Source organism: Lissotriton helveticus, chromosome 5_1 (assembly GCF_964261635.1).
Source record: "Lissotriton helveticus chromosome 5_1, aLisHel1.1, whole genome shotgun sequence".
Taxonomy (NCBI): Eukaryota; Metazoa; Chordata; class Amphibia; order Caudata; family Salamandridae; genus Lissotriton; species Lissotriton helveticus.
This window is the reverse complement of record NC_136065.1, coordinates 1,016,385,674-1,016,402,960: the sequence shown is the minus strand read 5'-3', so window position 1 is coordinate 1,016,402,960 and position 17,287 is coordinate 1,016,385,674. Positions and strand designations below refer to the sequence as shown.

The 17,287-nt window shown below is 41.0% G+C and overlaps 1 protein-coding gene across 2 annotated transcripts in view; it reads left to right on the top strand.

The window, feature by feature from the left end:
- EDRF1 (erythroid differentiation regulatory factor 1) overlaps positions 1-17,287 on the top strand; it is a 411,894-nt gene that overhangs the window by 170,032 nt on the left and 224,575 nt on the right. For both annotated transcript variants that reach the window (XM_078643521.1, XM_078643520.1), the window contains exon 4: positions 3,025-3,150. In XM_078643521.1, coding sequence (XP_078499647.1) covers positions 3,025-3,150 — 126 coding nt within the window. The remainder of the gene's footprint in view (positions 1-3,024; positions 3,151-17,287) is intronic.

Sequence of the window (17,287 nt, the reverse complement as noted above, 5' to 3'; positions counted from 1 at the left end):
CCATCTATTATGGTTCCTTGGTCCTATAAGGCTAACCTTATCAGACCCACCATATCCACCGACAATAAGCCCAGGCCCCACTTGACCAGTAATCCTTTCTGAATCAAACCGTACTTTTGATGTGCACAAAGGGTGCTCTAGTCCCCTCCATCACTGTATGTGTTCTCACTCCAGCCCTTGGGAATATCCGCAATCCACATCGTTTCTGAGGTTGCAGTTCTTACCTGCAACTAACCTTTCCAGGCCCTCTGCTTCTAAAATAGAACCACAGGCCTCCATGTTAAGTACTCCAAGAGATTCCCCTCCTGGGGTTTGTGTCATCTCTTTGCATGCACTACTTCTGGTGTCGATCTATATCAACATCAGAATCATTGATGGCTGTTTTTGTCTTTAATATCTGTTATTCTTTATTAGTTCAATCCAACTTTTCTGAGCATAAAAGTTCTTGTTATCTCAGACAAGTATCTTTTTTGTTTCTAATGTTCATACATCAATTAACTCCCCAATCACCAGTTTCTTCAGCGTACGAAGCATGAATGCTCCCTTAGCACCCACGCTGTAGATATGTGGTTTCAGAGACAGATGCTGGTCCACTAAAATGGCCAAGCGTTTTGCTACCCCTTTAGGTGTTAGCAGTGGACCTATTTCAGCAGGCCAGTAGAGGTTTGACCAGGCTGTAGGATTCCCATTAAAAACACTACCTCAGTCATTTCAGTATTCCGTTTCGAAGAGTTGGTCCTCATCCAGTCACAGATGAAGCACATCAGCTCTTGAAACAAAGAGTGGGACATGTGATGATCCTCCAAACAGGAAGGATCTAGAACTCATCAGCATAGTGCTAGATCTAGCATTCTGGTCTTACTGGCTCCTTGATCAAGGGTTGTAGATATCTGTTGAACAAGTAGAGCAAGTGTAGGACTCCACAGTTAGCATTTACTTGGGCAGCTTTAAAGGGGAGTAGGTGTACCTCTTGAGTTCTGTTATTCAGGAAGGAGCTAAGCCATTTGTATGTCATTCCTATAAGCCCTGCTGCTCTCACCTGCTGTAGGAGAAGTCCATGATCTACAGTGTTGAAAACAGCAGATATGTCTAACAATAGCAGAGCCATAGTTTGGTCAGCATCCATTTCTATCCTCCAATCATCAGTAACCGACACAGCTTTGTGAATAGATCGCGACCCAGCTTGTTGAGATCTAAAAAAAAATCCAATTTGAGGATGATTGCTAATTTCCTGTGCAACATAAGTTTCTAATATTTTGGCACAGAAGGGGAGCGACAAAATGGGCCAGTAGTTGTTTAGCATAGCTGGGTTGTCATTCATTAATTTTCTTTGTTTTGAGCAGAGTGAACACTACTGCCTTTTTAAAGACACTCTGAACGACACTTGTGCATAGGGAAGTATGAATTACTTTACAGATAGGATCTAACATGGTAGGAGCTAAAGATTTTATCACTCTTGGAGGAAGAGGGTCATTTGGGGAGCCTGAAAAGATTTCACCCAAGAGCCTTAGTACTGCATTATTCCCCAGCGGAGTGAATGCAGCTGGAGTAAAATCGGCCTCTTTCACATCCTCAGGATCTTGCCACTCTATCAATGGGCTATCGATCCATTGATCAGGTGAATCGTTTCTACAAAGAAGTCATTGAATTCATTGCAGTAAGCTTGAGTGGCCACTACTGACTGACTAACTCTGTCCAATGGTGAAAGGTCCCTCATGGTCTTAAAGATCTCCCTCTGAGGATTTCATGCTTCACTAATCCTAGAACAGTAAAAACCCAGTTTAACCTGGATGATCAGTTTCTTATAATTAAGCAGCCCTCCCTTAAATATTTCTATATGTTCAACCGTATAAGTGTTTTGTCATTTCTGTTTGAGTTGTCTCCGTTTGAATTTAGCTTTTCTGAGCTACTGAGAGAACCAAGGTGAGAAGCACGAAGGACCGTATTACAGAACGTGCCCAGGGGGCTCAAGAGGCTGAGCTTATTAATCCGTCTCAGCCCAGCAATGTCTTGGACTAACAATGCAATAAATGTAGAACTCTTTGGTAGCCGTATGAGAGGACCTAAAAGCATTTAGTTTCATGATGAGTGGGACAGAGTAGAATCTAATCTAGGGCAACTGACAAATGCCACTCTGAAGAGCAAGGTGGGGGATTGTGTGAGATCACTCTAGTATGCCTTCTGCTTTTCCCCCACTCCAGTGTTGATCACTAAAGCAGCATAAAGACTTTGCTTGTGGTCTCATTTTGGATACATTTTCTTCAGCTCATTAAGACAGTGTGCAAAGCTACCTTACGGAGTTACTTCTTCAGTAATCTAATGTGCTCTAACATTGTGGACACTTCTAAGTGTCTCTTTGTTAGGGCTGTATAAAACGGCAAGCATTTACTCTTTTAATTGTTGTGTGGGAAATTCTAGAATGCGTTATGCAAGATACTGGGAGCATTTCACTGTCTATGTGTGAGCTCCATTAATGTTAGAGGAAAGCCCAGAGGTTTGGGGCAAGAGTAACTGTGCCCCTCCCCACAGCCACATCTTCTTTGCTAGGGATGTGGACAACCCTACCTATGAGCATAAGTCACAAACCAATTGTTCTTATTCTGTGGGGACATTGGCGACTTGAAGACCTGCTCCACAAGCTGCTTTTTCATTTCAGTGGAGGACTCTGCATACCTGCCCATCTATGTCCTCACCCAATCGTGAGGAATGTAATCCAGAAAGGCCTGTAAATGAAAGATGAATGGAAAACTAATATTTATGTTCGAGACTACAATATAAACTATTTTCAAATTCATTTTTGCTCTTTTACTTTTTCATCATTAAGTGCTCTGTCAAAAGTGATCAAATTTATATTGATTTCTTGTAGACACTTGTTATATTTGTGTAATTTGTTAAATATTGCTTTCTGTTCATAGTGAAAGCCTATACTACTCTTTATCATGACGTCTGTGTCCAGTTGGATACTGTTCTGCTCTTTGTAAGAACTGCATTGTCTAATAAGTCTATAATCTTTTGTCCCTGAAGAACATTAAAAAGCTTCTGAAGATACCATACAGCAAATCCCACGTGAGCATGGCGGTGCACCGTATTGGACGAACCCTTTTATTGGACGAACTGGACATTCAAGAGCTGTTCATGAGATCTTCTCAGGTTGTCCGGTACTTCTTTATATGCATGCATAGCTACCTGTTTTAAGTTCAGCTTTGGAGTTTGATTGTAATAGGATGTATAATGCTCATTATTGTGAAAATGGCAATCAACTAGGAGTAATGGGTATGATTGGGCAAGTGGTTTTTAAGTTTAAAATTGTGCTTTAATCAGATAGGAGAAGCAACGTGGGGGGGGGCTGGTTGCCTTTTTGAGGTGATGGTGCAGTTCTTTTTTTATTTTGATTTTATTTCTTTCTTTTTTTTCTTTTTTTAAATCTCTCTACCCAGAACCAACATAATAATTAAAACATGTTTTGGTTAATAGGGAAAAATACGTAGTCATATCAAATATGGTAGATTGAATTTCTCTTTGATTCTCAAATCAAGCCTTTAAAAAACTCACCAGTGGTCTGACAATACTAGGATAAATGACTGAGAAAAAGAGGAGCTGGTTGGAAATATGAGCATAATAGATGATTTAATGTGAAGATTACACCATTCCCTTTTTACTTCCTTTTATGGTTCGATTATCCTGGTATGACTTAGAAGTGTGCTCGTGTTGGGTGTTTTAAAAAAAGTTTAAAACACTCAAAAAAAGTTTCTTGTAAAATATATTTTGCTAGAGGTGCAATATATAAAACAGTTGTAATTTTTCAAGATTATAGGAATTTCTTACACATTCTTGAACCAATTAAAAACAAATAAAGAATGCAATATTTTTAGATGAAGGCGATTTCACCTGATTCCTGTATTCTCTTTGATTAACTCTGATTGTGGTATGAGAGGATTGTGAGTTAGTAATGTGCCTAGATACCACCAATTTTAAAAAGGCCAACCCTTTTGGTGAACAGTACGTGAAATTTGTCAGACAGTGACCAGGACGACCCTTAAAAAGCAAACTGCTCTGGTTTAGAGGGAGACAGGAATGTAGCCGGCCTGTGAAGGAAATTACTAATGCAGAGTGAATGAACTCAGTCATGGCAAGGGACTTTACTCTACAATGGAGAAAACCCCTAAGTGTAACTTTACCTCAGTTCATAATAAAACACCAAGTTGAGCTCTCACCTCTAGATGAGCATGCACAGAGAGACATTAATGCACTCACTGAAGTGAGCACAGAATATCTCATGCTTCATTTTTGGAGTTCACTCTGAATGGAGACACATCCCTGATCTTGGACCATAACCATCAACACCTCCTACTTTAATATCCTCTTCACTGGTAGCTACAGTAGAGGACCTGACTACATTTCAAGTAGTCCTAGAAAGTGGAAAGACGAGAAGTCCCTGTGGCGATTCCCTACTAACAATGTTGGTCATGTTTTTAATCTTTAGCACCAGTTACTATAGAGGCCCCTACTTCCACTAGCTCTGCATTCAACAAACCAGATGTAGACACATTTTTGGACTTACAACATTCACCACAGCAGTGACACCACACATGATGAAAAAGTAGGATACTAGCATGATTTTCTGTTCTTGAGAGTAGATGCAGCTGTATTTAGGGAAAGATACTGATTAACCTTTCATGTTTGGCACCCACCAACTGGCAAAGAAAGCACAATGTCGTTCACTCTGGTGGCGAAAAAATTTTGGGCATAGATGACAGCAACAAAGCAGCTCTACACAATTCCTGCCTGCATCTCTAAGTAGGCTTTCAAGGGCATTTATGACCAGCCTTAACGTAGACGTCTAGCTAAAGGAAGCCCCTCTTCTCTTTGGGAATACCTTGCATTCCATTCTTTGATATTACCAGATACCCATCATGATCACAGGGACATTAAAGGCTGTGAGCCTAGAAAATAAACCGGGATGGGCCTAGAAAATAAATAGGTAAGATATGAGTTATTGCCACTAGAGAGATAGTCTCTCTCATTAGCAGCAATACCAGCCAGAGAAGCTGACACATTTGTAATAAAGGAGGAACTGCCATTCATTGCCGGAAGAAACCCATTTGCCTCTAGAAAACAATTAACTTTGTTTGCCTCTCCTCTGTCAATCACTCCAGTTGGGCTAGGGACACATCTCATGTTTCAAATTAACGATGCAAAATTACTCTGTTGATTTTGACCCAAAGGGACAAAAGGCAGATGGTCGCTGATTGTTGGTGTAGAATGGCTATGCTTAAAAAGTTAACATAGTCCATTAACATACTCACTTCTGCCATTCTACCGGAAATATCTTCTCCTTTCTACCAGAGTTGTCTAAAACAAGAAGTTACTATCTTGCTGCAAAAAAAAGTGGTGAAGTTAGTCAGGCCTGAAAGGCAAATTAATTCATTCCCAAACACTGTAATATGAAAGAAAGGCGGAAGGAGGTAGTTCTGGTCAATTCTCCACCTTGAGAAAGCAAACAAATGGATCTTCCTGCAGCTGTGTTCGTGTAACTGGATTTGTGCAGTTGAGCTGCGGCATGCATACTTTCCTTTCCCGATTTTAAGGGGGATACAGATTCCTGTGATTCCTTTTTAGAAAAAGATCCATCCTGTCCAAAGCCCGCTCCACCAGCTTTTCTTTTTTTCAAATGCTTAATGGTGGTAGCAAATTGTATGACATGGCAAAAGGGTATTCCCAACTCTGAGGATTGACTGATTACGATGTCCTTTCGTAGAAAGCAGAACAAAACCTCCTGACTCCTAGATTTTCTTGTACAAAATCTGTCTCTACATACGTTACTCCAAAGAAATGTCTTTTTAGTAGTTCACATACAGAATCAGTACAAGAGCACCAATTTAAAATGTTATTCCCTATTCCCTCTGGCCCTTAGGGGATCATTTTGTGAACTTTTCTCACTTTATTAGTCTCCTGTACGACTTCTCACTCAACAGTTGTCCTCCAGCATTCTTGCACCATAACCGCTGTGCACTGCTATTTTCATTTTTTTCAACAACTCCAAGTTGGCTGGATATGCATATACGATGAGCATCTTTCAATGTATATAAGTTTTTTAGACATCCCATTGAAAGATGGCTGAAACTGATGTCTGTTCCCTTGAGGCACAGGGTCAGACTGATTTGCATATGGCCATGTCGGAACTGGGGTGGCAGAGTGAGCTAAAGAATGATCATGGGTTAAACCCAGATCAGTTGACTGGGGGTGAGTGCTTGCAATGTTCAACACTCCGTCCATCATCCCCTTTGGTTTTGAAACTGATGTCTGCCCAGCTTGAGTAGCAGTCTTTAAATGTTTTTTTTCTTTTTTAAACTCTATTTGGAATTGGCTGCTGCAGATTTTAAGTGCTGTACAAGAGAAAACCTCAAGCATTGGCAAAGTGTAAGAAATTGGATTATTAGGGGTGGGCGTAACTACCCACCTTAAGCAATAATAACAACTCTTCTAGGGTGAACCCTTGAAGTCACTAACTTAACCTGAGCTTATCCATCTGGTATCTATAGCACAGAACAGACAGGCGAAACCTATGGCAGTGTGAAGTATTTTATGCAGTACCAAAAAGACCAATCAATAAAAATCACACAATGAATTAGAAAAATAGAGTAACATTTATTAAATAAAATAATGATAACAATTAAATAAGGTGAATCATAGAGATCAATTTTTAAAGTTTTAAACAGAAATAGCCCCAAAAAAATACTGAGCGCCAATGATGATCTATGATTGCACTAGACCAGGACCTAGGCGCAATTCCAGGATGACTTCAATGGAGTGCGGGTTGAATACACCTACCAGATTCAAGTTAGATGTTCAAGTTTTACGATTTTTGAATAAGCATATCTGGGTTACTTCTAAAACTTCCAGAACCTCGGGGCAGCCCGTAGGGGCCAGGACTCACTCTGGCAAATGTCGCCAGCTAAGGTTCAGTTCAGGACCCGTTGCTACTAGTCAGTTGGGCTCTCCAGGGAAAAGTCCTCTTGCAACTTGTTTTGTCCCTGTAGCCACACAGTAGGCCAGCCAACTGACACTTGCAGTCCACTTGTTTGTCCAATCCAATTTAACCACGTGTAAAGGGGAGCACCAGCACTTTACTCCTGGTTAGCAGTGGTAAAGGGCACAGAGTTTTAAAAACAACAAAAAAAGGGTCCAGCAAAAGGTGAAAAATCTGGGATAATCACACAGAAAAGGCGATTTCTTGCACAAAGCCAGTGTGTTTCACATGAGAGACCTATTAGCTGTGCCAATACTTATTATTTTTATATATTGCTATTATAAATATATTTGATTATGAATACACTCCTGGCAATAAGAAGGTAGATAATGTTGTGGCATGTGATGTAGTGACCATGTTGATATAGTAGTATTTAATATAATGGTAGGGCAATATCGTGGGCATACACTGTTCTAAAACCCTATAAATATAGCACCTTGCATGAAGTGTATCATCTGTAAATATTGTGGTTGGAGAGAGGTGTTAACATTGCTGTCAGAAAGAATAGTTGGCAAACTATGGGAGTACTATCCTGTACTTTTTGATTGGGATCTTCAGGTAGTCCTGGCCTGTACAATTATCCTCCAGAGAATGAGGACTAACTGCTCTTATGCCCATCCTGCTAAGAATAATGGACAATCCTCTGGTCACACCTGTCCTTCAGCTGCTCCAGGCTTGCCCTAAGTCTAATGCACAAATTGCAGTATGTTCGCCATGATATCCAGGACGAAGTCTGCCATGTCCTGACTGAGTGACCCTGGGTACTCCTCTGAGATCTTCTCTACGGAAAGAAAGGGGCTGCAGATAGGTTGTCCCAAAAATAAGCCTTTCGGGTAGGTGAATAACAGCCATGAAAGGGCCCCACTTCCTACTTGGCGATGGCTCTAAGGCACCCATAGTTTTATTAGGAGTTTTTTGAAAATACTAAAAAAAAAATCTAATCTGTGGGTAAGATGTGAGAACTTGTGAGTCACCCCACACTCCAATCACATTGATGACATGTAGTATAGCCCTCTATTACAAACGTATCGGGGAACCCAACTCTGGAAAAAATCACACAAGGAGTCTTAGCCACCACAAGGGGTGTAGAGGTTCTCTGTGGCACTTTCTCAAGGTTGCTCGTGATGCAGCCCATGCCACCAGGGATTATTGATTTGCAGATGGAATTAAGGGGATGAAGCATGTCCATCTCTATGCTATGAAAGGAATAACAAACATTTCAAGTGTAATTAGAAAAGCTTTTGTCTCCCCAAATTTCTTTTTACTCATTTGGCATGTCAAGCGGGTATGACAAAACCTCTCTGCTTGTTTGCCCATTCTGGGACAACAGAAGTAGTGGAGTAGCTGTTTGTTGTATTTGACTCTGAAGTATTTTGTGAAGGGTACCTCATGCCAGATGCATTAAGATATTCTGATGTTCCTGGCGTGCCTACTGGCCTCTTAGTAGCTTTATATTCCAGATCATTAAGCGTGATATGGAACAATCAATCTACCTAAATAACTTGAAAGCATCCTGCTTCCTCAACGTTTGGTTGCTAGTCTGAATGACGACAGCAGGGATGTCCATTGTAGGTCCATGAGGGCTGGATCCAAAGTAGAATATCAGGATAGCAATATAAAATACATGTTCATATAGTCAGTCTAAATAGAACTCATTTATAAAGTTGGTGGTTAGCCTACAGTGGACACTTCAGGTTTATAGTCTTTTAACAGTGGGGCACAGATTGGTTAGCCTTTTCAGGATCATCAGCCTTTAGCAATTCCTGAAGCTCTTGCAAGATTGCTACTTCTTTCTGCTGACCCCGTGCTGGCAACGCTGTTTACCACAGTCCTAAAAAGGCAGCTGTGATTCCTGCATTGTGATTACTCTCCTGTGATTATTCTTCTGAATCCTCTTGTAAACCCCTGTTTGAGAGCCTGTGTGCCCTGGAGAATCTCCCTTGAAGACTGCCTGAGATAGAGTTAGTGCATTTGTCCACAATTACAAGGTTCCAAAGGTGATTTTCCAACCCCAATCCATATTTAGGTTGTCCCTTACTTACTCATTCACTTGCACATACACAAAAGAAATAGAATACATGAAAGTTGAACCCTTTGTGGGGATGCTATGCCTGTGATCCACATAGATTTTCTTTAGTTTGCCTTCCAGTAATCAATATGAACCATCATTGTATCATAGAGGACAGGCTGATACAGTCTCTTCCACATAAAATGAAGGGTGAAAACCTCTGAGAATAGACTGGACATTTTGTGCACATAGGACGCCATTCTGCCCACATTTGCAGCAACTGTCCGTGGTGTTGGTTGTGGGGGCCTTTTTTGCTCCAGTTTCTTTTGTGGCCAATAAAAATAATGAATTTCCCTCTGGTTTCAGTTTATTTTGGGCCTTTAGTTAGTCTCATGCCAAGTGGTTTTGCCTGCTGAAAATCTCGTCCCTCTCTGCTTTACAGTGTTGACTAATTTCCCCATATTTCACCCTTCTGCAAGCCAGCCAAATGCTGGCACACTTGCACAGGACAGCAGCATTAATGCAGATCCAATAATAACAGATTAAACAATCCCCATAACTCATCTCCTTCGATTTCATCCCTTGCTCTGTTATGAATACCATGCTTATATGTTCTCTCAGCACAAGCGCCTATGCTGAGAACACTTATTAGCAAACAGGAGTCAATCTGACCGGTGTTTAGAATAAAGCATAAACTACCTGCATTTTCATTTAGCAGCTGGGAATTTATTCCTTATTTCAGCAATTATTTCAATTCACCAATTACACAATATTCATAGTGCATGGAACGAACAACAATTTTATACATCTGTATGTACCGTGAAAATATTTACATGTGAACGCAATTATTTACACACTCTCAACATTCGTGGCCTTCCAGTCATACGAAATACTTACAAACATAAAAGTCAGTGGAACAAATACAAAACCAACAAACAATTCAATACACAAATACAAAAATTTCAAAAAATACATGAAACCACGTCTTGGTCATGAATTAAGATAAATCCCTAGAGCTTTTGTAGTGGATTTAAATGTCTTTTTAACTGAATTTCTAAATGGAAATGTTCTTTTTAAAGAAATAAACGCATCTGCTGATTCGTAACGCAACAATTGTAGACCAAATACGTGGGAAGGGGGTCGACGCGTTTCGAACCCGTGTGAATTGTGGGGTTCTCCTCAGGACCTGTATTGGTTCTGTGGAAAAATCAGAAGGGGGGGTGCTTAGTCTGGCGAACTGACTCAGAAAGAGAGAGACACACACCCTGGGTTCAACCCAAGCCTACCTTAAGTAATTGAACCAAGTTTGCAATGGAAAGTCGGGAATTCAAAGATTTTCACCAAGGTGCGCATTCAGAAGCTGTGAAAAAAGAAATAAAATACGCGCGCTTAGTTTCAGTGCCTAAAGGGTCTAGTTTGCCTGCGGTGCGCGATGGTGGTTGTTTACCTGCACTGCCGTCAGACGCGGTGTGGGCGCGCTTGATCCATGCTGCGCGGAGCGGGTTTAGTTTCCGCCTCAATTTCACTGCAAACCAAAAACTATGATTAGTTTTGCAGAGGGGCTTATGTGATCGAGGCAAAACGGTCAGCCTGAAAACTACATACCGAGTTGCACAGCGAGTCCTTTGTCCTCAGAGTCCAAGTGCAGAGTGAATCAGGGCTGCAGGGCTGTTTGGTCTGATACTTCCTGGTTGTTAGGGACCTCAGAGGATTCTGGGACTTGTAGTTCCCGTCTAGGCGAGTCTGCCTATTTTGGTGATTCAAGTGTTAGATTTGTATATTTCAGACATCTCGTTCAATCCTTGTATAGATGTATTGAATTTCATTATAAGTAATGCTTCTCGTTGCGCTAATTTGGCATCCAAATCACCGCCCCTAGGGTCTTTTTCAATTTTTGACAGAACTGTCCATCTTAGGTCCGATTGTTTATGTTGCATTTAAGTCCAATGATTCACTAGTGGCGCATTCTCCACGCTTCTCCTTATTCGGGACTTGTGCTGTGTAATCCTGCTCCTTACTTCTTGTGTGGTCTTGCCTATGTAAACCAAAGGGCACGGACAAATAATGGCGTACACTACATTTTTGGTTTTACAATTTGTAAATGTTTCATGCTTCCAATGAATGTTTTCAAATGTAAAGACCGAGTCCTCAATCGTTTCATCGCAGCATGTGCATGTGCCGCATTTGTGGTGACCTTTGGCGGGTGGTAATCCAAAAAGACTTTGGAGGGTAGGTGATTTCGTCAGTGGCAAGGCAGCTCTTATGACGTGGTTAGCTATGCTTTTTTCTTTTTTAAATGCAAACAACGGCGGTGTGGACAGATCCTCATGCAAATTCTTGAGTAGATGCCAGTTAGACAAAATCAGTTTTTTATATTGATTTGCTGCTGGACAAAAGGTGGTAACGCATACCATTCTTCTAAGGTCTTGTTTCACTTTCTTATCAAGCAGGGTTTCCCTAGGGGTCCACCATGCTCTTTTGAGTGAATTTTTGAGCAGTTTTTTGGGGTAACCTCTAAGTGTCAGGCGTTCTTTTAAATGGCCTGCGTGTTTAAAATATTCCTCTTTGGTTGAACAATTCCGTCGAATTCTGAGGAATTGCCCGTAGGGCAAATTCTCTTTCAAGTTTCGCGGATGGTTGCTGGTGAAATGTAGAGCTTTATTTCTATCCGATGGTTTGCGAAATAAAGTGGTACTAAGTCCTTGGGCTTGTGGTTGAATTTCCACATCCAGAAATGTAATGGATTCCTTAGATGATGTGGCTGAAAATTGAATATCGGCTGTTCTTGAGTTAAGCCATTCCACAAACTTATTCAGATCTTCTTGGTTTCCTGTCCAGATCAAAAACAGATCGTCAATGTAGCGCATATAGTTGGAAATGTGATGGCCATACGGGTTATTATTGTAAATAAATTTTTCTTCAAACAGCCCCATAAACATTATCGCCAGCTCCGGAGCAAAGGGGCAACCCATCGCCACCCCTTTTATTTGAAAAAAGAATTCTGAGTCGAAGGTAAAGAAATTCTTTTGTAATGTCAAACGGGCTAGATCGAGGATGAAATTTGTTGGGACTCTCATAGGTCGTTCACGATTCTCCAGAAAGAATGTCAAGGTTTCAAGTGCCTGTTCTTGCGGAATCTGAGTGTATAAGGACACTACGTCTAGTGTCACTAACAGTTGATTCTCACTGTTGAAATCAATCGACGCTATTCGGTTCAAAAACGCCGTGGTGTCTTTCAAGTGAGCGGGAATAGTCTCAATGAACGGTTTAAGGAAGAAGTCAATATACTTCGCCACTGGTTCAAACAGTGAGTCACAGCCAGAAATGATTGGCCGACCAGGGGGATTGATCTCATTTTTGTGCAGTTTAGGGAGAACATAGAACACAGGGGTTCTGGGACTTTTATTTTGTAGAAATGCAAATTCCTTTGGTCCAACAAAGCCCTGGTCAAATCCTTTCTGGATTATGTCAAACATTTGATTTTTTATGTCTACTGTTGGATCTTTGCCAATGCGCCTGTAACAATTTTGGTCATTGAGTTGACGGAGGACCTCGTTCTTATATTTATTGACATCCCATATAACAATTGCTCCGCCTTTATCGGCCTGCTTTACCACAATGTTGTTGTCATTTTTAATAGTTGATATAGCATCCTTCTCTTCTTTTGTAAGATTGTATTTTACAAATGTTTTCTTTTTTTCAAGCGCGGAAATCCCTGAGAGCACTGTTCGTTCAAATGTGTTAACTTCCTTTGGGATGTTTGGTCCTTTTGGACAAAACGACGATTTCTTTCTTAGTCCAGTCACTTCTTCTATTTGGGTTTCTTCAGACCCTTGAAAAAAGGTTTTCAGGCGAATTTTTCGACAAAATTCGAGTGTTTCCAACTTCATTTTGACGTAATCCGTAGGGCGTGATGGAACAAAGTTAAGTCCTTTTGTTAGTATAGATGTTTCAGCTGAAGTAAGAGTTCTGTTAGACAAGTTGAAGATAGGGGAATTGGTCAGTTCTTGTAGAACTTCTGGCGTGTTCGCATCTCCCATGGTTGGGTTGACCCTGTCCTGCCTCGGGGTTTTGGTTGGCCGCGTCCTAAAAAAGGCTGTTGATTCTGTTGTTGGTATTGGCCTGGTCGGTTATCCGTTCTATTCTGGTATTGACGATTAGTATTATCAGGCTCACTGCCAGAGGATGAAGTTGTATCAGAGAATGTAATACATTTTTGACGGGATCTTCCTTGGTTGCCCTGTAAGTATCGACGTGAGTCGGGCCGTGTATAGAAATCCTTGATTAGGTAAGGATAAGCAGACTCTAATGAAAAGTTCTTTCTATCAGTTTCGAATTTGTTACTTTTCTGGGCAACTGTTATGTCTTTGAATTCTAAAATGTCCTTGTCTATTTTGTCCAGAAGTGTTTTAGAATCTGTAATTAGTTGGTTATTTTCAATCTCTCTCTGAAGTATAGATATTTCTTCCAGTTCTTTGACTGAGATCCTGTGTGCCGTTTCGATGGTCAAGACCATAAGGTCACGGCTACACTTAGTTTCAATTCCGCTAAAGTCCTTTTTGTAATCTGGGTCTTCAGTGAAGATCACAGGGATGTTACGGACAATTAGTCCTGCTGGAATAGTTCCAGCCCTAAGGTGTTGAAGTAAAAAATGGCCGTGAAGGTCCGTCCGGATCTGTTTTTTACGTAGGCGAGTTAGTTTGTCCGACTCGTTTTGTGTGTTAGCTGTAACACTAAGGGTAACACTAAGGGTTGCTGAGGCAAACACTGGGGGGTCTCTCATTAATTTCTTCTTCTCATTAGTTTCTGTATATGTTCCTCACTGAAGGAAACAGTATCTTTCTCGGCCATACCAAAAAGAAAATAAATAAAAAATGTAGAAAGTGCTTGAAAAAGTGAATATTAAGAAGAAAGTGGTGAAAACAAATACCCAAGCACTATGGCCCGACAGCTGGGCACAACACGATTTAGACAATGCACAATTACCTGGGACAGGCTTTACCGTCTGACAGGACCTCACGAGCGTCCGCTCGCTATAAGAACCAAAAAACACACAAGGGTCTTGGCTCTTTACTCAGCACGGCTGAGCCAAACTGAACTAGAAAACAGCACAAGCGCCTATGCTGAGAACACTTATTAGCAAACATCCCAAAGGAAGTTAACACATTTGAACGAACAGTGCTCTCAGGGATTTCCGCGCTTGAAAAAAAGAAAACATTTGTAAAATACAATCTTACAAAAGAAGAGAAGGATGCTATATCAACTATTAAAAATGACAACAACATTGTGGTAAAGCAGGCCGATAAAGGCGGAGCAATTGTTATATGGGATGTCAGATTCCGCAAGAACAGGCACTTGAAACCTTGACATTCTTTCTGGAGAATCGTGAACGACCTATGAGAGTCCCAACAAATTTCATCCTCGATCTAGCCCGTTTGACATTACAAAAGAATTTCTTTACCTTCGACTCAGAATTCTTTTTTCAAATAAAAGGGGTGGCGATGGGTTGCCCCTTTGCTCCGGAGCTGGCGATAATGTTTATGGGGCTGTTTGAAGAAAAATTTATTTACAATAATAACCCGTATGGCCATCACATTTCCAACTATATGCGCTACATTGACGATCTGTTTTTGATCTGGACAGGAAACCAAGAAGATCTGAATAAGTTTGTGGAATGGCTTAACTCAAGAACAGCCGATATTCAATTTTCAGCCACATCATCTAAGGAATCCATTACATTTCTGGATGTGGAAATTCAACCACAAGCCCAAGGACTTAGTACCACTTTATTTCGCAAACCATCGGATAGAAATAAAGCTCTACATTTCACCAGCAACCATCCGCGAAACTTGAAAGAGAATTTGCCCTACGGGCAATTCCTCAGAATTCGACGGAATTGTTCAACCAAAGAGGAATATTTTAAACACGCAGGCCATTTAAAAGAACGCCTGACACTTAGAGGTTACCCCAAAAAACTGCTCAAAAATTCACTCAAAAGAGCATGGTGGACCCCTAGGGAAACCCTGCTTGATAAGAAAGTGAAACAAGACCTTAGAAGAATGGTATGCGTTACCACCTTTTGTCCAGCAGCAAATCAATATAAAAAACTGATTTTGTCTAACTGGCATCTACTCAAGAATTTGCATGAGGATCTGTCCACACCGCCGTTGTTTGCATTTAAAAAAGAAAAAAGCATAGCTAACCACGTCATAAGAGCTGCCTTGCCACTGACGAAATCACCTACCCTCCAAAGTCTTTTTGGATTACCACCCGCCAAAGGTCACCACAAATGCGGCACATGCACATGCTGCGATGAAACGATTGAGGACTCGGTCTTTACATTTGAAAACATTCATTGGAAGCATGAAACATTTACAAATTGTAAAACCAAAAATGTAGTGTACGCCATTATTTGTCCGTGCCCTTTGGTTTACATAGGCAAGACCACACAAGAAGTAAGGAGCAGGATTACACAGCACAAGTCCCGAATAAGGAGAAGCGTGGAGAATGCGCCACTAGTGAATCATTGGACTTAAATGCAACATAAACAATCGGACCTAAGATGGACAGTTCTGTCAAAAATTGAAAAAGACCCTAGGGGCGGTGATTTGGATGCCAAATTAGCGCAACGAGAAGCATTACTTATAATGAAATTCAATACATCTATACAAGGATTGAACGAGATGTCTGAAATATACAAATCTAACACTTGAATCACCAAAATAGGCAGACTCGCCTAGACGGGAACTACAAGTCCCAGAATCCTCTGAGGTCCCTAACAACCAGGAAGTATCAGACCAAACAGCCCTGCAGCCCTGATTCACTCTGCACTTGGACTCTGAGGACAAAGGACTCGCTGTGCAACTCGGTATGTAGTTTTCAGGCTGACCGTTTTGCCTCGATCACATAAGCCCCTCTGCAAAACTAATCATAGTTTTTGGTTTGCAGTGAAATTGAGGCGGAAACTAAACCCGCTCCGCGCAGCATGGATCAAGCGCGCCCACACCGCGTCTGACGGCAGTGCAGGTAAACAACCACCATCGCGCACCGCAGGCAAACTAGACCCTTTAGGCACTGAAACTAAGCGCGCGTATTTTATTTCTTTTTTCACAGCTTCTGAATGCGCACCTTGGTGAAAATCTTTGAATTCCCGACTTTCCATTGCAAACTTGGTTCAATTACTTAAGGTAGGCTTGGGTTGAACCCAGGGTGTGTGTCTCTCTCTTTCTGAGTCAGTTCGCCAGACTAAGCACCCCCCCTTCTGATTTTTCCACAGAACCAATACAGGTCCTGAGGAGAACCCCACAATTCACACGGGTTCGAAACGCGTCGACCACCTTCCCACGTATTTGGTCTACAATTGTTGCGTTACGAATCAGCAGATGCGTTTATTTCTTTAAAAAGAACATTTCCATTTAGAAATTCAGTTAAAAAGACATTTAAATCCACTACAAAAGCTCTAGGGATTTATCTTAATTCATGACCAAGACGTGGTTTCATGTATTTTTTGAAATTTTTGTATTTGTGTATTGAATTGTTTGTTGGTTTTGTATTTGTTCCACTGACTTTTATGTTTGTAAGTATTTCGTATGACTGGAAGGCCACGAATGTTGAGAGTGTGTAAATAATTGCGTTCACATGTAAATATTTTCACGGTACATACAGATGTATAAAATTGTTGTTCGTTCCATGCACTATGAATATTGTGTAATTGGTGAATTGAAATAATTGCTGAAATAAGGAATAAATTCCCAGCTGCTAAATGAAAATGCAGGTAGTTTATGCTTTATTCTAAACACCGGTCAGATTGACTCCTGTTTGCTAATAAGTGTTCTCAGCATAGGCGCTTGTGCTGTTTTCTAGTTCAGTTTGGCTCAGCCGTGCTGAGTAAAGAGCCAAGACCCTTGTGTGTTTTTTGGTATATGTTCTCTCAAGCAGCATTCTTTTACTGCGTGTTTGTAAAATTGTTGGGAACCTGCATAAAATGTAAAACGAGTGCCTCTTGCAAATGATCTCATCTCTTTACCTCAACATAAGTCAGTAGTCGGCATTGGGTGCTTTGGTGGCGTTTGACAAATCTTCATGAAGATTTGCACAAAAAAAGTTCATCCATCTCAGCTCCTTCCTGTAAAGTTTTGGGGGGGATCCGTGAAGCGGGGACAGAGAAAACGGTGGAGGGCTGTCCCAAAGTGCTCTTGTCCCATGCAATTTCCAGAACAATACAGAGAAAATTACTGAACAGAATTATT